The sequence below is a fragment of the Balaenoptera acutorostrata genome, chromosome 1, assembly GCF_949987535.1.
Source record: "Balaenoptera acutorostrata chromosome 1, mBalAcu1.1, whole genome shotgun sequence".
NCBI lineage: Eukaryota > Metazoa > Chordata > Mammalia > Artiodactyla > Balaenopteridae > Balaenoptera > Balaenoptera acutorostrata.
Window position 1 is genome coordinate 114237630 of NC_080064.1, and position 22828 is coordinate 114260457.

Here is a 22828-nt window from a genome sequence, read left to right on the forward strand (position 1 = left end):
AGGTCCTAGCTGCAGCACACGTGATCTTTTTTGCAGCATGCAAGATCTTCAGTTCTGGCATGCGGGATCTAGTTCCCCGACCAGGGATGGAACCCGGGGCCCCCGCGTTGGGAGCGCGGAGTCCCAACCGCTGGAAGGTGGTGTTTTCTTTAACAGCAAGTGCTTTAGATGGCGAGAAGGGAACAGGAAAAACCCTCAGTCTTTGCCATGTTATTCATTTCTGTGCAAAACAGGATTGGCTGATACTACATATTCCAGATGGTAAGAACTTCCCTCACTATGTTGGGGTTAGTTATTCTGTTACTGTGGTAACATTGTGGCTTCAATTTTCTGACAGGGCTCTGACAACTAAGGGAGAGGTCTTTGCTCCAGGTACAGGCTGGTCTGAGTTGGTTTTGGAACCTTTTGATAATTAGAATGAAGTATTTTTTGGCGCAGCAATCCTCACTTTGATAGGTAATGCCCAAGAGCATAAACTCCCACCTTAGTGTTCACCACAAGCTTTATTGCCATCAGCCAACAACTTTGAGTACCCACAGAGCCTTTGACATGGTACTGTTTGTCAGCATTCTAGGTTGTCAGCATGGATCTTAAAAACTTAAACTTTCATACTTCGCATATATCCCTCCTTGTTTTGTTCAGTGTTGTTTGCATCCACATTTTCTGTCTTTAAAAACTGCCGGGAAGCTGAGGTGACCTTTAATCCATTTATTTGTGTATTGTGTGTAATGATAATATTTAATCTAAGATGGACCAGACCAAAAAGTAAACCTCTGAAGCAAGAAGGCTTTAAGAAATATATGTGGGAAACTAAAGTCATCTTCCATAACTTAAAGAAGCATAGAGTATTTTGAGTTGAATACAGTCAGTTCCTGCCTAGTTTGTTTTCTTTTGCCTTTTGATTAGCTCATCTTTGGGTGAAAAACTGCCGGGATCTTCTGCAGTCCACCTACAACAAACAGCGCTTTGATCAACCTTTAGAGGCTTCAACCTGGCTGAAGAATTTCAAAACTGCAAATGAGCATTTCTTGAGTCAGGTGACTAGACTCCCAGAAGTTTGGTGCTCTACAGTCTTTTAAGATTTTTATCTTCTTTGTGCCCTGAGTACCAGTAGACTATGGAGAACTAATATTGTAGTTGGGATAACTATACCATTTTGTATTTCTTTCATACATTTTATTCACAGTGAGTTCACACGCTGAAACTCATTTATCCATGTAAAATAAAGAGGCAGCAGTAAGCTGGTCGCATCTGGTGGGTAGCAAAGTGAAGTCCAGATTGCTTCATTGACTTTTCCAAGGTGACAGCCTAAAATCCTCTAACACACATTTCAACTACATAATTTTCTCCAGATTAGATCTTTTAGGTACCAGAAACATGTTCGTAAAATTATTCTCTAGTGATTCTTGCATACAGTCTCTAGGCCAGGGATTTTCAACTCTGGATATAAGTTAGAATCACCTAGGAGCTTGTTAAAAATGCAGGTGCCAAGGCTTCATCCTGGGCCTTTTTAGTCAGAATCCCTTACTATTTTGTGTGTGTTTCTTTAAGCTCCAGGCAGAAATGGGCTAGAAAGCATTCACTTCCCTGCTGAGCTCTCTTACAAGGCTTGAAAAATAGATGAAAATAGACTCCTAATAACCTTAGCCTCCTACCCTACCTTCTTAGCTAGGGATGGGTTTATCCTTAGGCTAAGTGGCCTTTTTTGGTCTTTGTTTTATTTTTAGATAAAAGTTCAAGAGAAGTATGTCTGGAATAAGCGAGAAAGCACTGAGAAAGGCAGTCCTCTGGGAGAAGTAGTTGAACAGGTATAAAAAAAGACACTGAACGTGTACTATGTCTAACCAGAGACAGCCTCTTGTAGGACTGCAAGCCACTGTCTCTCTTTCCCTACAGGGCATAATGCGGGTGAGGAATGCCACAGATGCAGCTGGGATTGTGCTCAAAGAGCTAAAGAGGCAAAGTTCTTTGGGTATTTTTCGCCTCCTGGTGGCAGTGGATGGAGTCAATGCTCTCTGGGGAAGGACCACACTGAAAAGAGAAGATAAAAGCCCGGTAGGAAAACTGAGTTTCTCTATTTTGGTTTCTCTGATTTCAGAAACCATCATATACATAGGCTGGGACATAGCCTTCTAGACCATGCAGTATATTTTCTTGCCTTGGAATATTTGAAATAGGATGTATAGTGAAAATAGTATCAGAAGGAGAAGATGATGCCATATTCCATCATCCACTGAATACCAAGAGCATGACAACAAAAGCTGTGTTTTCTTTCTTTGTCAATTTTCTTCCTTCTATTCTCTTTTCAAAATGATGTTCTCTGGTCTAAGCAGAGACGATGATCAGAAGCATCAAGGAAGGGGGTGGGTTGGGGCAGTGGGTATTTTCTCCCTTGGTAACTGTTTTTTAATCTCCAGAAGCATGGCAGTTTGAGGAGCAGTGGCCATGTAGCTTATTCCAGAGGTACCTTCAGGTACTGTGGTTATGTAGTAGTTGAGGATTCTTTTTTTTCTTTTTTTTTTTTGGCCTCACAGCACAGCTTGTGGGATCTTAGTCCCCTGACCAGGAATTGAACCCGGGCCCTCGGCAGTGAGAGCGCAAAGTCCTGACCAATGGACCTCCAGGGATTTCCCAGTTGAGGATTTTCTAGTTGTTGTCAGTGCAGATATCTCAGGGGAGCATCCGGGCAGAGCAAGTAATGTTCTCTTCTCTCCCTCTTTTCTCCCTTTCTCCTCCCTCTCACCTCTGTCTCACACATTGACCGATGTGCAGATTGCCCCAGAAGAACTAGCATTTATTTACAACCTGAGGAAAATGGTGAAAAATGATTGGGTGAGTGCATTTGATGCTTAACAGATTTCAGAAAGAAATGTATTTTCGTTTTAAAGATGTTCAACTGCCTCATTGCTAATACTTACCGGTCTCTAATTTTGTGGACAGAAAGTTCTTATATCTTATTTAATTCTCATAACTGTACCAAGTTTTGAATCTATATATTTGGTTTCTTATCTTTCCACTTGACTGTAGTACGCTTATTCAAAACCATTTTTTTGAAATATTGGCATAATTTCACTTTGCTGCAGTTGTTCAAGGTGTTTTTATTTCTTATCAACTTTGGAAAGGATTTTGATAAATTTAAGATCATATAGCAATTTATTGTCAGAGTCAAATCGAGAATTAATAATCAATTTAGTTGCCATTTAACTGTGCTAGATCACACTGCAATACCACCATATGGCAAAAAAAAAAAAAAAAAAAATCTGCAGATGATTAAAATGCATTTTTCTGTCTTTTTCAAATTCAGCTTTTTCTCCTTTCTTTCAGCAAGGAGGCGCCATTGTGTTGACTGTGAGCCAGACTGGGTCTCTCTTTAAGCCCCGGAAAGCCTATCTGCCCCAGGAGTTGCTGGGAAAGGTCAAATCACTGGAAAATTTGTTTACCCTTCGATAGTCATTCTGTCTAAATATACATACATATATATATATATATATTTTTTTTGGACATAATTTCAGACTTGGAGAAAAATGGTATTCCTCTGTGACTTCAACTAGATTTCTAAAATCGTTAACACTTCACCATGTTTGCTTTACTCTTTCTCTCCGTCTTTTTTTTTTTCCTGAATTATGTGACAGTAACCTGAGATATGATGCCCTCTTTTATCTCTAAATAATACATATTTCCTAAAATCAAAGATATTCTAGTGTATAACCACAGCACAGTTATCAAAATCAGAAAGTTAACATTGACTGTTACCTAATCTATAGAGTATATTCTGATTTTGCCAGTTATCCCAGTGTCCTTTACAGGAAAAGAAAGTCCTGGATAATGCACCGCACTCAACTGTCAAGTGTCTTTAGTCTCCTTTAATCTGGGACAGATCCTCAGTCTTTGTCTTTTATAACCTTAATATTTATATCTCTGTTTTTGAAGAGTACATGCTAGTTATCTTATGGGTTATTTTATGGGGTTGTCTGATGTTTTTTCCTGATTATATGTGATGTTAGAAGTTATATTGTGTCTTCTCAGTGCATAATATCAGAAAGCACATGGAACTTATTTCTCCTGTTACTGGCAATATAAACTTTGAACACTTAGTTAAGGTGCTCTCCACCTCATTTCTCCTCAGTAAAGTTACTCTTTTCCTTTTGTAATGAATAAGTATCTTGTGGAGATATACTTTGAGACTAGGTAAATATCCTTTTACTTCTCAAACTTCCCTTTACTAGTTTTAGTTTCCATCGGTGATTCTTCCCTAAATCAGTTATCATGATAATTGCAAGATGGATATTTTCTAGCTCCACCATTACTTCTAAATGTATCAGTTGGCCCTCTCTTATATTTAAGAATTTTCCTTTCTCCCTTATGTATTTATGTATTTGTTTCAACATAGACATGTGAATTCTTATTTAATGGGTTTAGAACCCATTAAATAATTACTCTCATTATTTATTTTGCTACTTAAGTTATCCCAGATTTGGCCAGTAGGAGCCCTTCAAGCTGGCTTCTATGTCCCTTTAACATGTCCCCATCATTTTTCTCCCTACCTTTCCTCCTCTGTCCCCATCATTTCTAAGCACTTCTTTATTTTTGGCACAAGAATATGTTCCAGGGCTTCCCTGGTGGCACAGTGGTTAAGAATCCGCCTGCCAATGCAGGGGACACGGGTTCGAGCCCTGCTCCGGGAAGATCCCACATGCCACAGAGCAACTAACCCCGTGCCACAACTACTGAGCCTGTGCTCTAGAGCCTGTGCTCCGCAACAAGAAAAGCCACCGCAGTGAGAAGCCCGCGCACTGCAACGAAGAACAGCCCCGGCTCACCGCAACTAGAGAAAGCCCGCGCGCGGCAACGAAGACCCAACACAGCCAAAAATAAATAAAGTTATTAAAAAAAAAAAAAAAAAAAGAATATGTTCCAGATGACTCATCATGTACTTTCCATGCCCCAGCCCTAAAATCAGCCATTTCTTCAAGGAGCCTTGGTTCATTTTAGAGGAGAATGGTATTTAGAAACCAAGACCTGAGTGCTAGGTATACTTACTGCTACTGGGATGTGGGTGTCACTTCTTCTAGGCCCTCCAGCAGAGTTAGTAAGTAGATACATGCACCATTCATACATACAAACATACATGTACATGTGCTATGTGCATATATGTGTTTATATATACACATCCACACACATCTGTATCTGTTTCTCTATATTAAAAAACCATGAATCTGATACCTCTAGTTCCAGGCTAGCATCCCGGCATTCATTGTATCCTTCGCCCTTTCCATATTTGTAACCCTCTTCTCCAACGATAATCTCTCATTCACAGTGTATTTACATATTAGCTCAATCTTAGATTATAGTAAAATAGTTTCAGAATTGCTAACCCTTGCCTCTAGATAAATAAGCTGCGAACTAGAGGGCAAATTTTTTTTTTTTTTACTTCTGTTTTATTTAGGCTCAATATCTTTTAGAGCAGTTTTTATCTTTAGCCTAAGGGTCTTTCGTTCAAATATTCTGTTCAGAAGTTAGTTTGGGTTAGTTTCCCTCCTCCCTTCAGTGTTATGTTTGAACTTTGAAATACAGTTTGATTCATTTGTTTTAGTTTATATTCTATAATAGGATCTTTTCCCCCATCCTTGTCATTTTGTTTAATTTTTTTGAGTATATGAACTATCAAAACTGTTGTTGACTATTGAAGTTAGAACTGTAAAAAAATTTAAACACGTATACGATTATGTGTGTACACTCTCAGATAAGTGGCATTCCCCGTCCCCCTGCCCCCGCCGCCGCCCCTGGCCTCAAGCATTCTCTCTTTTTTAAGTATATTTGTGGCCATGTAGAGCAAGGGTAGCCAGCCCCAGAGAATGTGGAGTAGAGGAGAACAGAACAAAATCAAAGACCTTATCCTCAAAGTGTTTAAATAAACACTGATTTGTCACTTAACGAATACTGTATCTTTATCCTTTTTCTTCTCCAGGAAGGATTTGACGCCCTGGATCCCTTTATTCCCATCCTGGTTTCCAACTATAACCCAAAGGAATTTGAAAGTTGTATTCACTATTATTTGGAGAACAATTGGCTTCAACATGAGAAAGGTCAGTTGCTTAGCTTTTTCCTCTCACAGAAGAATCCCACTGAGTCAGAGCCTTGATCTCTTCCTCCCTCAGCAGCAGCCTGTAATTTGTACTTCATCTTTTTCCCCTTTATCTTGACTTCTTTCTGGCTGATTAGATGGTACAGAAGGTGTGGGGTTGGTTAAAGTTTGATTTACAAGAGACATTATATCTCTCCCTAAAATTCTCACGTTAGTCTAGAATAAGATGCTCATGCTAACAGAGGAGGTGAGACCGAACCCAGCCACTGGCAGTTTCCAGGTGATTGGGTTGCTGCCACACTCTGACTGTCACATTTATTCATCATTCAACACACTTGGATTGAGAGGCTCATATTGCTGGGACACCCCCAGAACAACTGATGCTGTGTGAGAGGCTACTCCAGCACCAAACCAAATCCTTGCTATACCTGTTCTAGTATTTGTAGATGAAAGTGTTCCAGCTGCTCATTTAACCCTTGCCCTCAGTGCTGGGTGGGTGTGGGTGTGTTGGGGGGCGGGGTGTAGAGGAAAAATAAAGGTGGTTCTGTCACTAGGTAATAGAGAATTAGCTGCAGTTGGAATAGGTTATTAAAGGAATAGGGGGAAGAGTATAAAGCAGCTGCAGCATGATGAGTTAGGAGGCACAATGGGGAGATTTCTAAAAGGAGGTTTGAGAGATTTGACAAAGTCCTTAAAGTCCAGAGGATAGTCTTGAAACAGAGGGAGAGAGAGATGCTGGTTGGAGGAATAGAGACAGAAAAGGAAATTATGCATAGAAAAAATAATACTGGGGGGTGGAATAAAGGGCCTAGAAGTGAGATTTTGGGAGTGCTAATTATATCAGAATGTAATCTGGATAACATAGCCTTTGACTACAGAATTTGCTAAGTAACACAATGCTACAGGAGAAAACTGCCAGTTATCTGTGTTTGACTCCATTTTAGCTCATACAGAAGAAGGGAAGAAGGAGCTGCTGTTCCTAAGTAATAGGAATCCTGGGCAGCTGGAGCGGCTCTGTGCCTACCTCTAAGCCATGGTCACAAGGTACGTGGAAGACAATGGACATTTCTTCTAATGGACCCAATCAGATGGGGGAGTCCTGCAGGACACAAGAAGAGCAGCCAGGCACGTGCACCTATGGGATCGGACAGGACTGCAGTCAGCTCCCAACCTTCGTTGCAGTGGGTTCCTTGTGATGTGACTGTGGTGGCAATAAGATGTCCTGAAACTAACATCAGTTTATTAGTTGTGGTTTTCACATTTTAAATAATCATGTAGCTTTTCCTAAAAAATTAAATTAAGTATCTTTCTTAAAGTGTTGTGTTATATTTATAAGATGGAAAGAGCCTTCAGATTGGCCAAATTGAATTTCTTTGGCATTCTGCTTGTTGAGACTAAATTCTACAGAAATTTTCCAGAGTTTATTCAATTTAGGAGATTGAGACTCACAGCTTAACTTCTCCCTCCCAGACCATTCACTTCCTATTTACTCTTTTATCAATGGTCCCTGAGAACTTTCCTCAAACTCCAGCTGAGTCTGGCAACTTTGTATAGTACAGCCCCTTTCTACAGGTTCCTGAAAGAAGTAAGTTCTAAACCCCTACAGCATACATTGTACGTAGTGAATTAACATCTTTAATCCATGTAGAATAGTACTATCTGTGTACCATCTTTCTGAGATTTGAGAAAATAGTGACTCATCAATTTCAAAAGAGTCTGATTCTCTCACCGTACCCAGGTTGTTGGTTCTAAAGAGTGAGACGTTTGAGTCCCAGATCTGCTGCTTATTAGCTAACTGTCTTAGCCTATTTCCTTCTCTAATTTTACCTTATCTATCTCTGTTTCACCTTACGTAAAGGTAATAATAATGCCAAACTTTCAGGGATTTTTTGAGAAATAAATCACATAATAAATGTCAAGTGCCTCACACATAGTAGGCCCCCATTAAATGATAGGTAGCTACTATTTATAACTTGGATTTTATTAATGCTTTATTTGAACAATTACTATGAGAAGAGAGTCTGAATGTATATCAGCATTTTTCACTAGAGAGCCAGCTGCCCCTACCCTGAAACCACCTCCTCAAGGATTCCCTGTCAAAAATAAAACCTCCATCCCTGACCCCAGACACTTTAGCTAGACTGATGTTCTAGCATCAGACTCAAACATAACAACCTTATAGAGGCTGCTTAACCAGCTCCCACAGTTGGAAAGCTTGAATCCATTTAACAAATCCCTTTTAATATAGTTCTGCTTCTCTGACTGAACCCTGACTGATACGCCTCCCAATACAGATAGGTGTTGAGATCTATCTTTTCAATAGCTCAAACTCACTTCCTCCTCTCCATCCTTACTACCACTGCCTTTCATAACCCCATCGCTTCTTGTTTGAGTTACTATAATCATTTGCTAATCTGTTTCTCTGCCAACTACCCTTGGCTCCTCCCTCCAGTCTGTCTTTCACTGGGCTGCCTGAGTGAGCTCTCTAAACACAGCACATCATGCAATTCCCTTAATGTCATTCAGTGGCTTCACTATGCCTTTATTTTTGCCATGTATGGGTTACAAAGTTCAAACCATACAAAAACATTTCATGGAAAATCAGGCTCCTTTCCTCTCAGCTCCCTTTTCTAGAGGCAATCAAATTATAGAGACAAAATTCTAAAAAAATACGCATTTTTTTTAAACACAATAGTGTACTTACTCTTCTATACCTTGGTGTTTCCAGGTATCTTGGAAATTGTACTTGTCAGGAGTTTTTCTTATAAATCGAGTGCCTGCTCTAAGGAATTTAAAAAGAAAAGGAAATAGGTAACACACAGAACCTCCAAGAGGGACACTGTCACAAGCTCAGCAGCCACGGACAACATCCTAACCACAACAGGGGAGGATCTGCTGTGATAAAGTCACCAGTGCTACTATGAACACTGACACTGCAGCCTATACTAATGATAATGGCAGCTAGCCCCCAGAAACTGCAGTGCTGCTGCCTCCCAAAAAAAGCAAGATGCCACTGCTCTTACCCTTACCAGATACTTACTGGACAGGACCTGAATCTGATTGACAAGCCTGATCCTTAACTGTAAATGAGGCTGGGACATTGGCTTCCATCTTTGGAAGGCCAAGCTCATAATCAATATGCCTTATTCTCTTTCATGAATGTGGAATAGTAAGCTGTATGACTGTACTATCATTTATGTACAAAATCCTTACTGAAGAATTGCCTCATTACTTTTGCAATTTGCTAAATACGGATTCTTAATTTTTTTTTAAATACTCTATCATAATCTATCCTATCCAGTCCCCTTTTTTTCTTAAGATCCTTCTACTGCAGACCTGATCCTCATGCCCCAATTTTTTTTGTCTCCATGCTAAGCCTGCTGCACAGCTGGTCTCTTGGGGCCTTTCTTCATCACTCAGGTAGACTGAATTCAGAATGAAAAGTAAGAAGCAAAACTGTCTTTATTTCCAGATGATATATTCCTGTATATAGAAAACCTTAGGAAATCTCAAAATAATCTACTAGAACTAAAAACAAGTTCAACAAGGTCACAACAATACTACAAGATTTTTTTGTTGTTGTTAAATAAATTTTTTTATTTTATGATTTTATTTTATTTATTTATTGTTTCTGGCTGCGTTGGGTCTTTGTTGCTGCGCACGGGTTTTTCTCTGGTTGCGGCGAGTGGGGGCTACTCATTGCAGTGGCTTCTCTTGTTGCGGAGCACGGGCTCTAGGCATGCGGGCTTCAGCGGTTGTGGCATGTGGACTCAGTAGTTGTGGCTCGCGGGCTCTAGAGCGCAGGCTTAGCAGTTGTGGCGCATGGGCTTAGTTGCTCCACGGCATGTGGGATCTTCCCGGACCAGGGATCGAACCCGTGTCCCCTGCACTGACAGGCGGTTTCTCAACCACTGCACCACCAGGGAAGTCCAATACTACAAGATTAATATACAAAAACCAATTGTATTTCTCTATACTAGCAATGAAAAATCCAAAAATGAAATTAAGAAAGTAATTCTGAGGACTTCCCTGGTGGTGCAGTGCTTGAGAAGCCGCCTGCCAATGCAGGGGACACGGGTTTGATCCCTGGTCCGGGAAGATCCCACATGCCATGGAGCAGCTAAGCCTGTGCGCCACAACTACTGAGCCTGCACTCTAGAGCCTACAAGCCACAACTACTGAGCCCGCGCACCTAGAGCCCGTGCTGCATAACAAGAGAAGCCACTGCAATGAGAAGCAGAAGCCCGTGCACCACAGTGAAGAGTAGCCCCCGCTCACCACAACTAGAGAAAGCCTGTGCACAGCAACGAAGACCCAATGCAGCCAAAAATAAATTTATTTTTTAAAAAAATTAAAAACTTGAAGAAAAGACATATAAGTGGCTGACAGGATAATGAAAAGATGCTCAACATCACTACTGATTAGGAGCAAATCGAAACCACAGTAAGATACCACCTCACACCCACTAGAATGGCTATAAATCAAAAAGACAACAATAACAAGTGTTGGGGAGGATGTGGAGAAAAAGGAACCCTCCATGGGAATTCCCTGGAGGTCCAGTGGTTAGGACTCAGTGCTCTCACTGCCAAGGGCCTGGGTTCAATCCCTTGTCAGGGAACTAAGATCCCATAAGCTGCGGGGCACAGGGAAAAAAAAAGGAACCCTCGAACATTTCCAATGGAAATATAAAATGGAAATATAATTTCAGAAAACAGTTTGGCAGTTCCTAAAAATGTTAAGCACGAAGTTATCACATGACCCAGCAATTCCACCTCTAAGTATCTACCCTAAAGAAATGAAAATATGTCCACACAAAGACTTGTGTTCAAGCAGCATGAGACTATTCATAGCAACATTATTCATAATAGCTAAAAAGTAAAAATAATCCAAATATCCATCAACTTGTAAACGGATAACCAAAAATGAGCAAAATACTAATACATACTACAACATGGGAACTCAAAAACCTTATGCTGAGACTCCAAACACAAAAAAATACATTTATATGATTATATGAAACATCCAGAAATGGCAAATCTATAACGGCAAAAGTAGATCAGTGGTTGCCTGGTGTTAGAGGTAGGAACAGGGTTTACCTGTAATCACACAGGAAGAATCTTTTGGGGATGATGTAAATGCTTTAAAACTGAATTGTGGTGATGACTGCACAACTCTTTATTTACAAAATCATACACTTAAGATGGATGTAAGTGACACCTCAATATCATTTACTGTATATAAATAATACCTCAATAAGGGTGTTAAAAAAAAAAAACTGCAGTCAGACTTCTTCCTTCCCTCTATTCTTCACCGGGTTCATACCTTCATCAAGGTCTGAGACTCTCCCAGCCTCTTCTGGTTTCCTGAGATGTCCCCACACAGGCATTTCCCCAATAAAGCACATGCATGTATAATCCCATCTTGGTGTTTGCTTCTGGCATATAGTATACTGTCTTCAAGAGACAAAGTTGCGAGTCAAAAAAAGATACACCATGCAAACACTAACCAAAAGAAAGCTGGTTCATCTATATTACTATCAAAGTAGATATTAAGGTAAAACAGTATTATTTGAGAAAAAGAGGGATAGTTTATAATGGTGGAAGTTTCAGTCCATCAGGAAAATAAAACTGTAAAGTAGTATGCAGTAATAACATAGCCTAAGAAAATAAAAACTGACAAAATTACAAGGAGATAGACAATCATAGCGGGAGAGTTAATATACTTCAGTGGGAGAAGATATTTTCAACACAAGTAACTGACAAAGGGCTTGTATTCAGAATAAAGTACTTACTCCTACAAATGGATGAGATGACCCAAAAGAAAAATGGGCAAGAGACCTGAACATGCACTTCACAAAAGTGGCTATTCTAATGGTGATAAACATAAAAAGGTGCTCTCAGTCTCACTAATAATCAGGAAAACTAAAACCAATGATATGGACTAAAAATTTTTAATGTTGCCAAGGTTATGGAACATCACCTGAAAACACTCCTACACTGGTGGTGAAACTGTAAATTGGTAAATTTAGAAAAGTTTGGTGTTATTTACCATATTCAAACATACCCATCCTTATGATTCAACAATTACACTCCTAGGTATATACACAACAGAAATGTGTGCATGTCCACATGCACAAGAATGTTAACTGTAGCACCTAATAGCCCCAAACTGGAAACAATTCCAAAGTCTATTATCAGAGTAGATCATTTGAGGTATATTTCTACAATGGTATTCTGAAGCAATGAAAATGAACTATAAGTATATGCAAGAACAGGGAAGAAGTTAACAATATTGAGCAAAAGGCAGACGCAAAAGAATATGTACTCTGATTGACTTACATTACATAGATACAGATAGACAGACAGACCGAGCCAGTCCACAGGGTTAGAAGTCAGGAAGGCTGTGAGTTTTGGACAGGAAGGAGAGGACACGTGAGGCTTTAGGGTAGCGTCTAGTTTTCTGGCAAGGTTTTATTTTTTGCCTGAGTCGCTATTAGCCAGCAGAAGTATCCTGTGAAAAAAGACACAACAGCTGCAAGAGCCGTCAGGTAGGAGTAGGTAGGAGAATCTTTAGTGAGCCGCGCCAGGGACCCCACGGGGGATGCAAAGAACCCAGCGCCAAGAACGCTCCAACATGGCACTTGAGCCCTAGTGCCCAAAACTTCCGGTCTGCGCCACTGTGCCCCACCCCTCGACAACAATGACTGATAAGCAAGACTGTTCCACGCCAGGAAGAGGCGGGGTATGAGGAGCGGTGTCATTAAAGCCCAACGAATCGTTTATCCTATGGGAAAGGATGTGTTTATGGGCCAATAGGACGCCGGGAATAAGGCCCCACCCACAAGCCTGCTGAGCCAATCGGCAAGGAGCAGCGAGTGGGCAGGCTGTGGCTGTGCTACCCTGCGGAGCCGCGCAGCATGGCGGGCGGGGCCCGGGAGGTGCTCACTTTGCAGTTGGGACATTTTGCGGGTTTCGTGGGAGCGCACTGGTGGAACCAGCAGGTAAGGTCTCTGGACGGCTGCCTCAGCTGAACCTTTCCGGATCTCCAGTCCTTGCTTCCGGCCTGTTCCTCTCGCCACCCGAGTCCAGTCCTTCCTCTGTGCCTCCCCAGGATGCTGCGCTGTGCAGGCCGACCGATGCCAAAGAACCGCCGGGAGAGCTGTGCCCCGACGTCCTGTACCGGACCGGCCGGACGTTACACGGCCAAGAGACTTACACACCGAGACTCATACTCATGGATCTGAAGGGTTAGGTGGTGGCTGGAGTCAGCCAATTCCCGGTGTTCCCCTTCACGTGTGGAGTCTCTAGCATCCGTTCGCTTCAAGATCCTTGACCCCGACTATACTAGGCTGAAGGACCAGAGATGAGGAGCCATAGGGAGAGCTAACCACAGTATGCCAACACCTGAGGGGATGCAAGAAAGCAAAATTTTATTCCGTTCAAGAGCTATCTCTGGAATGGGCTACTTGTCCCTAGACACAGTGAGATGTTGAACTGTGGCGCTCCCGTAGAACCACTGGGTGTGGTCTTTGCCCAGGTCCCAAAGCTAAGGACTAAGCTGGGAAATGAAGGATGGAATCTACATTCTCCTAGGCAAGAGTTTTTTTCAACCCATGTCTAATCAAGAAAGCTTGGAAGGGCCAAGTGCTGGAGTGATGATGACAGCAGGTTGTCAGGTGATCAGAGGAAGGTTAGCTGAACGATGGGAGGGACAGGGCTTTACCTAACATTGTCTGTTATTTTTGTACAGGTAGTCTGAGCTCCCTAAAACAAGAAGGTGGACTCTACAGGGACAAACAGCTAGATGCTGCAATAGCATGGTACTTGTGATGTTTGGAGAGGAGTTGGGAAGGAGCACAGGAAGCTGGAGAACTCAGGGAAACTGACACTAAGATCAATCTCCAATTTCTTTCAGGCAAGGGAAGCTCACCACACACAAAGAGGAACTCTATCCCAAGAACCCTTATCTCCAGGACCTCCTGAGTGCAGAGGTGAGGGCCTCTGCCCTGAACTTTTAAGCGCAGTGCTACAACCAGAGTGCCTCCACTGGGGCAGAGAAAAAGAGAATTTTAGCCATCTTAAATGCCCTAGGATGGTATTTTGAGGAAAAGCACTTTTTTCTCCTACTAAAGGACTGTGAGTACGTGAACGGAAAGGAGGTTGTAGGGTGTGGCCAGCAAAATCAGGGAGGATAAATCAACTTTTGCGTCTAGACGGCCTGGACCTAAATGTAGATTTTCTCATCCCTCCCAGGGAGTGCTGAATAGTGATGGTATCTGGAGGGTCAAATCCATTCCCAATGGCAAAGGTGAGACTTCTCCAGATACTGCAAAATGGGGAATGGGGCAGATCAGGAACATGGAGAAAGGTACGTTTCCTCTGCTTTTTCTTCAGGTCCCCCACCATTCACCACTGCTGCAACTCCAAAACCAGTTATCCCCACAGAGGGCAGCATCAGAGTCTGGTCAGACTTTCTCAGAGTCCATCTCCATCCCCGAAGCATCTGTATGATTCAGAAGTACAACCATGATGGGTATGGAGGGCCCCAGAGGCTGTGAGGCAAGAAACTGGGTCCCCACTAATGTTGGATGAGGCTCTTGAGGCCATCTTCCCTGCCCTTCTCCAATACAAGAGCTCTTGGGCGGAGGGATGGAAGTGGGGGAGTCCTGTAAATCCTGGACTGTGCTTATGCATGGCAGGGAAACAGGTCGCCTGGAGGCTTTTGGCCAAGGGGAGAGTATCCTGAAGGAACCCAAGTACCTGGAAGAGCTGGAGGACAGGCTGCACTTCTACGTGGAGGAGTGCGACTACCTACAGGTAGCTGCGTGGCGTGGCGGGCACTTGGGTAGAAACTCCCCTCATCCTGCCGACTTTCGCCATTCACCTCTCTCCAGGGCTTCCAGATCCTGTGTGACCTGCACAATGGCTTCTCTGGGGTAGGCGCCAAGGCCGCAGAGTTGCTACAAGACGAGTATTCAGGGCGGGGAATAATAACCTGGGGCCTGCTCCCCGGTCCGTACCGCCTCAGGGTGAGTAGTTCTTGTGGGGAGAAACGGTCACAGGGTAAGGAGGGAGAAATGAGGATAGCCCAGTGAGAAAGTTGCTTAAAACAAACTACTCTCATTTCTTTCACCAGGAGCCCCAGAAAAACATCTACCGTCTGTTAAACACAGCTTTTGGTCTGGTGCACCTGTCTGCTCACAGCTCTCTGGTCTGCCCCTTATCCTTGGGTGGGAGCCTGGGGCTGCAACCTGAGCCACCTGTCAACTTCCCTCACCTGCAATATGATGTAAGGCTCGATGCTCTCGTTCTGACTGCAGCTAGTGACAGGGCAACACACACACGCACGCACGCGCTCGCCGAGTCAGCCTTTATCTGCTACTGGCTCTATTCTTGAAGCCTCAGCTTGAACTCGGCTCTGATGTGGCCTCCTGTCCTATGCTTATCCAGCCCTGGGCCAAACACACCCCTGCTTTGTCCCAAAGCCTGCGGGGGGCCTCTCTGCCATTACTATTCTGCCTCCACACTCTTTTCCACACCCAGAAGGCCAAGTGCTCTTCTCTGTATCCTCTTTACAGGCCGCTCTGCCCTTCCACTGTGGCGCCATCCTGGCTACAGCCCTGGACACGGTCACTGTTCCTTATCGCCTATGCTCCTCGCCAGTTTCCATGGTTCATCTGGCTGATATGCTGAACTTCTCTGGGAAAAAGGTATTAAGCTTTGTGAGGAGATGGGTCAGAGCTGAGAAAAAGCTCTATAACTTGATTTCTTCCTTATCTTTAGGTGGTCACAGCAGGAGCAACCATCCCCTTCCCCTTAGTTCCAAGCCAGTCCCTCCCTGATACGCTGATGCAGCTTGGAGAGGCCACCCCATGGACCCCACTGTCTGCATGTGGGGACCCTTCTGGAACATGCTGCTTTGCCCAGTCTGTGGTGCTGAGGGGTCTAGACACAGCATGCCACACCAGGTGAGGGCTGGTGGTCCTTAGGAGCCCTTGTCAGACTTTTGTTCCACATCCTTTTCTCATACGTCTGGATATTCTAATGGCACTGCCCTGCTCTCCTTCCCTCTGGCCCGCTTAAAAGAAAAAAAAGACTGTGAGCATCCCGATCCAGCTGATGGCCCGAGAACCTAAGTCCTAGTTTCTCATTCATGCTGCCACAGATTAAAGGTGGTTTTGGCTTTGTTCTGGCAGTCAGCTCACCCCAGGGACACCTCTGCCCTCCCTGCTCCACGCGTGCACCACCGGGGAAGAAGTCTTGGCCCAGTATTTGCAGCAGCAGCAGCCTAGAGTCAGGAGGTCAGTATAATGCTTGCTCCTGCTCTCCTCCCAGACCTCCGACCTCCCCTGACTTTTTCTCACTCAGCTGCTGTCCTCTTGCCCCACAGCTCTTCTCATCTGCTGCTGACTCCCTGTAAGGTGGTTCCTCCTTACCCCTACCTCTTCTCCTCAAGCCTCAGCCAGCAGGGTTTGGTTCTGGATGGTCCCCCAACAGGGGCAGGTATGTAGGAGGTGAAGAAAACCAAGAGGTTTTCAAGCATGGGAGAGTTTTACTATAACCCTTACTGGATAAAGGTACTTTGGAAATTCCCAGTTTGACGCGCCTTTATTCACTCTGTGGCTCCTGAGCGAAGTGTTCTTCCTCTGGGGTGCTGGTATACAAAGGGGAGAGCACACGAAACTTATTGAGTTTACTATACAATCAAGTCTACCAGAGGCCCAGACTTCCCTGTGTGTGCAACAGAGTCCCAAGGGTAGGACAGTGGTCCGTTCACAGGGCTCCCGTTTCTCTCCCTCCGCAGCGGTGGAGAGCATCCCAGTGCTCGGGGCCCTCTGCTCCTCTTCATCCTTGAACCGGACCCTGGGAGATTTGGCCAAAGATCTCGCCAGAGTCGACCTGCGGCGCTGGGCCAGCTTCATGGACGCTGGAGTGGAACAGGATGACCTAGAGGAGACGCTGCAGGAGCTACGCAGCCTGGCCCAGTGCTACCAGAGTGGCAACAGCCTCCTGGACTAAAGCTCCAAGAAAAGGAAAGAGCTAGCTTACAATAAAAACTGCTGGATGCAGGAGCTCAGTGTCTTGGGACTGGCTACACCAACATACGCATTTATTACATTTAGAAACACTGTGATCAGATCACACAACAATAAATATGTACCACCAGACAAAAAAGGAAATAAAAAAACACACAGAAAAGGAACTGAGCTGCACTCTCCCTCAATGCTCTTTACAACGTAGATTTCTAAGGTCTCCATAAAAGACACACAGGATGGCAGGGCCATCCAACCCCAGCCTGCCATTGTCCTTGTCCCTGGCCCCCTGCTCCCCCAGCTCCTCATACTGAGCTCAAGGGTTTTACAAGCAAAGTACAGCCACCCTTCCCCCGATCAGGGTGCCTGTTGGATTCGATCCTGTGCAGATGACACCCTCACGCTCCCAGGGTCTCACTCATCCAGCTCTTCCTCAGACAGAAGGTCCCCGTGGTCAGACAGCTGGTCTGTATTGCTGGTACTGGTGGCATCGTCCTCATCCTCGGAGCTGGCCTCGCAGGCTGTGTGGAAGAGCTGCATGAGTTCTCGAAAACGATGGGAAACCTAGGAGGAGAGGAGGAGGCTTGCATTCACCTTTCTTAAGTTAGTAACATTTTAACATTTACTAAGCACTATATCCCAATCTGAACAATCTCGTTTGTTCTACACAGTAAGGCGGTGAGGGCTGTGCCCTCCTTATAGACAAGGAAACTCGGGTTAAAAGGCTAAACATTTTGCCCAAAGTCACATTCCTTCTAAAAACAAAACTAGAATGCAATCCCTGGGGCTTCTACCTCAAAATTCAATGCCCTCTCTCTTCTAGAGCCACGACTAACCGCGCTGACAAGTCAAGGTCTTCCTCAGGGCAGACCTTTATAATCACCAATCACCTCTTAGCTGGCCAACCTGTCCTCTTCCTTTCCTTGGTTCCTCTGGAGCTTGAAGCTCTAGCAGGGTTTCCCCTACTTACCTCAGTAGGGGTCTTATTTCCCAGCTGCTGGGAGATGACGCTAAAAGTCTGCGGCTGTGCTCCTTGCTCCTGGCACATGGTCAGAATCACGCGGTCAGCTTCCCTGGAATCCACATAAGGCAATTAATCTGAATCAGTAACATGGGTGTGTTCCATGCACTTTCCAAACACGCTCCCACATCCATCCCCACCTACCTTGTCCACAGGACAACCTTCTCCCCCGTAGAGCTGACCTTGCTGTTGTTGGCACACACTGTAGCTTCCGTGGCCTTCGTCTGCGGCTCCCCCACTGGACCCCTGCCCTGTATTCCATTGTCTTTAGCCAAACCTCCTCTAGGAGCTTTGGGAGAAGTCTCTGAGGTGTCAGTTCCTGATGAAGAAGATTCATGGACAGGAGACACCCCGTCCGCTGTCACCCCAGCTCTACTGGAAGACAGCCAGCTCTCCTGAGTATCTGGTTTCCCAGACACCTGTCTCCCCCCTAAGTCTCCAGTCCTTGAGGAAACAGGACTCGGGAAGGAAGCAGGGGGTTCAACGGTTCCAGACAATTTCTCAGCTTCTGAAGCGTTCCAGACCAGCATGGAAGCCTCTGACTCACGCCCTGGCTTATGGCCCTCGCCCTCATCCTGAAGTCTGGGGGATGCCATGGGGCAGGAGAGAACCTCAGGCCCAGCCTGGTTACTCCTAACAGCGCACAGCACAGTTCCGGTTTTGGAGGGAAGCCGAGGAGTCTCTGGTGAGCAGGGCGGTGGGCCATCGAGGAGGAGCTGGTCTGTAAAAGTCACTTCTTGAGGAGACAGCAAAGTGCTCCCTGCTGCCAATCCTGTTTAGGAGGAAAATAAGGATCTAAGGGTATGGACAGGGTCACAATGCATCTAAGGACTACAAATTACCACGCGGTCACTCTGGCAAGCTACCATGATAAAGTTCTAAGGTCCAAGAGTGAGGTGAGGGTGGGGGCTAGGGTCGCTTATATAAAGATATGAAGTCCGACTGCCAAAGCTGAGAATGGCTGAGGCTTTAGAATGCAGACCACAGAGGATCTGGAGACAAGGGGAAGGGGTTCAGGAATGGGAACACAAGAAGAAAATGCTGGGACTTCCTGGTGGCGCAGTGGTTAAGAATCCGCCCGCCAATGCAGGGGACACGGGTTCGAGCCCTGGCCCGGGAAGATCCCACATGCCACGGAGCAACTAAGCCCGTGAGCCACAACTACTGAGCCTGCGCCCTAGAGCCCACGAGCCACAACTACTGAAGCCCGTGCGCCTAGAGCCTGTGCTCCGCAACAAGAGAAGCCACCGCAATGAGAAGCCCGCGCACCGCAAGGAAGAGTAGCCCCACTCGCCGTAACTAGAGAAAGCCCATGCGCAGCAACGAAAACCCAACGCAGCCAAAAATAAATAAATAAATTTATATTTTTTTTAAAAAAAAGAAGAAAATGCTGGATCGTGTTGATTTGTAGCACTCTTATTTCTGCAAGAGGATTGAGGCCACAGGAAAGAAAATTAAGGCTGGACAGTAAGGATTTCCTACTGGTTTATTAGTAAAAGAGGTGGTAGTCCATCCCTGAAAAGACTAATATTATCCAGGCTCAAAGACGTTCTTGCTTGAAGTATGTGCGAATGAGACAGAAGTAAAGGGAGCAAGGCTGGCTGGGCAGCTGGATGACTCACCTGGAACAGGCGTCTCTCCCTTCCTGGTACTCCTGCCAGTCCTGCTCTGGGTTGCCTCAGTGCTTTCTCGCTCCTCTGGGGCTTCCTCCTCCATCACGTCCTTGCCCTGCCCGGCTTCCTTAGCACCAGGCACAGGACTGGCCTCTCCGTGGGGGCTGCCGCCCACCAACTCATGGGGATCCTTGCTCTTGTAGGATTTGCTGTCACAGACCTGCAGGGATGGCCTTCTGGGTCAAGGGTCTCTGGACCTTTTTTGTCTTAGGGGCCGACCAAAGGAAGATCAACCCTGCCATGATGCTCAGCAAGTCAACCAACATGCATGCCTGCTCCAAAAATTTTAAATGGCCCAAAAAAGAGGGCTGGATTCTACCAGTCCTCTAACCAAGGACTGTATTTCTGCTGCCAACCAATCCTACTTTAGAGAACCAGCATTACCTTTAGGCTATTTCCTCACACAGGTTTGTTTCATTAAAAAAAAAAAAAATCTAAGAGGGAAATATATGAACTGGTTGATTCTTCTCTATTCCAAAAGCTTCACCTACAAGATTCTCTTTAAAAAGCAAAATCCATTATACATATATTTTTAAAGATTCTATTTATTTTGCATACACACACTAATGTGTATGTGTACAGCATATTACTTATCCACATGTAATCTTTTTAGGAATTCAATAAGGTACACATCTGTGGTAGCAAACAATACCCCAAACAGCAAGGCAACCTGGGGGTTGGCCTAGGCAGCTCCGATACCCCTTGGTACCAGTTCCCTCCTCACCTTGCTGCTGCAGTGGCTACAACTTCTCCTCTTGCTCTTCTTCATCTTGGAGTCAGGACCTCCCTCATGGCAGGAGCAGGCACAGTCCTTGGCCCCATCTGGCCACTCAGCCTCCTAGGAGACACTTGGGCTTGGTTAACTGCCAAGCATTTTTGGTACCAACAGAGGGAGCTAAGTGAGCCATCTGAACAAGCCCGCCCCCTGACCCCCTCCCCCGCTTCCTTTCTCTTTCATTATACATCATCTCTTCACGTTGCCTGGGGAAATCAATGCCCAAACTCAATTAAAGCCTACTATGAATCCCTGAAACAATCCGTAAATGACCCAAAGACTGACATATCCCAATTGCCCCGATGTTTCAAGAAATATTTAAGTGAAACATAATCTGAGGCAAAGTCACTGGAGAGCTCCCTCACGAGATACGATCTACTCACTCGTCTGTCTTTGTTTCTGTCTCCCTGTGCCTTGAGCTCTCCCCTCTCCTCCAATCCCCTTGAGAGAGGGCTTTGTACATATGGAAGGCTCACTCAATGATACTCTCTGTTCAACAAACCCAAGACATAAGTACCATTATTATCCCCACTGACAATGAAGAAACTGAAACAAAGAGAGATTAAATAAATTGCCCAAGGTCATTCAGCTACTAAGAAGCAGTTTTCCCAAAGAAAGAGTATAAGCAAGACATGTAGTAAAGGGAAATGGACTAAAAAGACTACTTCTTGAAGAGCAATAGACAGCAGTGAGTACAAGCTGACTCTGGAGCCAGACAACGTGGGCTCAGATCCTAGCACTGCCCCTGATTAAACATGAGACCCTGGCAATGGCCCCTCTCTGCAATTCCGTTTCCTTTTCTATAAAATGCAAACAAGAGCAATCTTTTCATAGGGTTATTGTGAGAGTTAAACGAGTGAACCGTCCATGTAAAATACAAGAGACACGGGATACTCTGGAACACAGCTCAGTATTAGCTGTTGTCATTATTATTAAAATGAGGAATCCTGGTTCTATTTTTTCACAAGAACAGAAAGGAAGAAGACCCAACGACAAGAGAAATAGCTCTGAGCTAGAGAAACAGATCCTTCTAATGAGGCAATCATGGGTGGGACCTCTTCAGCAGCTGCACCGTTCTTCCCATGGGCTCTGCATGTCCACAGCAGCCTGACCTTTGGTTCCTGCTCCATGACTGCCTCAGATCACAGAGGCTTTTGCACCACCCTAAGCCAGAGGACCACTCAGACAGAAAACTCTAGGCTTGATTCATGAAAGATGGATAATCCCCAACAACCTGGTGTACCTTATCATGATTTTGGACCCCAATCTCTTTTCTTCTTTTGTTCTTTGAGGCTGTGGGTATCTTGGGAGGTTCCTCTTCCTCTTCCACATCAGGCAGTACCACTTCTTCAAAGCCATCAAACTGGGGAGGAGTTGGTGCCACTCAACACAGACTCTGGGCAGATATCCCTCCTACACATGGCCTTCCCCCTTCACAACCCTACAGCAGCCTCACAGCCTGTACCTCATACTCTTTCTCCTCAGTCCAATTGATCTCTTCAAAGTCACCCATACGGCTAGCTGCTGGGCGCAGATGGTCAAAGAAGATGGAGAACTCATCCTGTAGGTGGTCATGGCCTTTGAGGAGCTGCCACATCTGTGTCTTGAGCTGGAGAGAGTTGCAGAAGGAAAGATGAAGTCTCCAGAGCCTCTCTAGGCCACCATTCCAAATCAATCCCACATACTTCTGGGTTCTACTTTCCTAGTTAACTGGGAGACACACAGAAGCCTCTCTTTGATAACTAAGAACTCTTAAACTTCCTCTCCCTCCTTACTTGCCTACAAAGCAGGGGTATAGGCAGACCTCGTTTTAGTGTCTTTGCTTTACTGCACCTCACAGATACTGTGTTTTTTACAAATTGAAGGTTCGTGGCAACCCTGTGTCGAGCAAATCTATCAGGACCATTTTTCCAACACCATTTGCTCATTTCATGTCTCATTGTCACATTCTGGTAATTCTCACAGTATTTCAAAATTGTTCATTATTATTATATTTATTATGGCGATCTGTGATCAGTGATCTTTGACATTACTACTGTAATTGTTTGGGGGCACCATGAACCACACCCATATGAGAAGTGAACTTAAAAGATAAAACACTGTATGTGTTCTGACTACTCCATCGACCGACTGTTCCCCCATCTGTCTCCCTCTCCTTGGGACTCCCTATACCCTGAGACAATTAGGCCAATTTCAGTTGAACACTTAGGCCCTACAAAGCCTCAAAGTGTTCAAGTGAAAG

The 22828-nt window shown here is 44.7% G+C and overlaps 3 protein-coding genes across 14 annotated transcripts in view; 2 read left to right on the forward strand and 1 right to left on the reverse strand.

Moving 5' to 3' along the window:
- The window catches only part of DAP3 (death associated protein 3), a 30263-nt gene extending 20393 nt beyond the window's left edge, over positions 1–9870 (forward strand). For 4 of the 7 annotated variants that reach the window (XM_007171903.3, XM_057540187.1, XM_007171906.3 and 1 more), the window contains 8 exons: positions 169–261; positions 907–1037; positions 1728–1808; positions 1897–2055; positions 2773–2832; positions 3325–3414; positions 5969–6086; positions 7030–7317. In XM_007171903.3, coding sequence (XP_007171965.1) covers positions 169–261; positions 907–1037; positions 1728–1808; positions 1897–2055; positions 2773–2832; positions 3325–3414; positions 5969–6086; positions 7030–7115 — 818 coding nt within the window. In that variant the 3' untranslated portion in view covers positions 7116–7317. Of the gene's footprint in view, positions 1–168; positions 262–906; positions 1038–1727; positions 1809–1896; positions 2056–2772; positions 2833–3324; positions 3415–5968; positions 6087–7029; positions 7318–8813 lie in introns of those variants that run through there. The other 3 variants (XM_057540190.1, XM_057540215.1, XM_057540221.1) reach the window with 3 other exon arrangements.
- A 3056-nt stretch (positions 9871–12926) lies between these two features.
- MSTO1 (misato mitochondrial distribution and morphology regulator 1) lies at positions 12927–17156 on the forward strand. Its single transcript, XM_007171896.3, has 14 exons — positions 12927–13085; positions 13196–13331; positions 13835–13904; positions 14000–14075; positions 14338–14392; positions 14479–14617; positions 14784–14901; positions 14979–15113; positions 15221–15373; positions 15663–15794; positions 15868–16052; positions 16281–16385; positions 16475–16587; positions 16889–17156. Exons 1-14 carry the CDS (start codon positions 13002–13004, stop codon positions 17101–17103), a joined length of 1716 nt encoding a protein of 571 aa, XP_007171958.2. The 5' UTR covers positions 12927–13001; the 3' UTR covers positions 17104–17156.
- Positions 17157–17158: 2 nt separating this feature from the next.
- GON4L (gon-4 like) overlaps positions 17159–22828 on the reverse strand; it is a 90050-nt gene continuing 84380 nt past the window's right edge. For 4 of the 6 annotated variants that reach the window (XM_007171902.2, XM_007171897.2, XM_057542711.1 and 1 more), the window contains 7 exons: positions 22052–22195; positions 21830–21949; positions 20536–20649; positions 19761–19971; positions 18283–18910; positions 18088–18190; positions 17159–17681 (listed from right to left, as the gene is read on the reverse strand). In XM_007171902.2, the coding sequence (XP_007171964.2) occupies positions 17532–17681; positions 18088–18190; positions 18283–18910; positions 19761–19971; positions 20536–20649; positions 21830–21949; positions 22052–22195 (1470 nt within the window). In that variant the 3' untranslated portion in view covers positions 17159–17531. Of the gene's footprint in view, positions 17682–18087; positions 18191–18282; positions 18911–19760; positions 19972–20535; positions 20650–20969; positions 21076–21829; positions 21950–22051; positions 22196–22828 lie in introns of those variants that run through there. The other 2 variants (XM_057542713.1, XM_057542726.1) reach the window with 2 other exon arrangements.

Bases quoted from the DNA above. Each gene is read 5' to 3' on its own strand.
- MSTO1 (XM_007171896.3), top strand. From the start codon at position 13,002: ATGGCGGGCGGGGCCCGGGAGGTGCTCACTTTGCAGTTGGGACATTTT. The intron at 13,905-13,999 runs GTACTTGTGATG...AATTTCTTTCAG, and splicing joins CTAGATGCTGCAATAGCATG to GCAAGGGAAGCTCACCACAC. The intron at 15,795-15,867 runs GTATTAAGCTTT...CCTTATCTTTAG, and splicing joins TGAACTTCTCTGGGAAAAAG to GTGGTCACAGCAGGAGCAAC.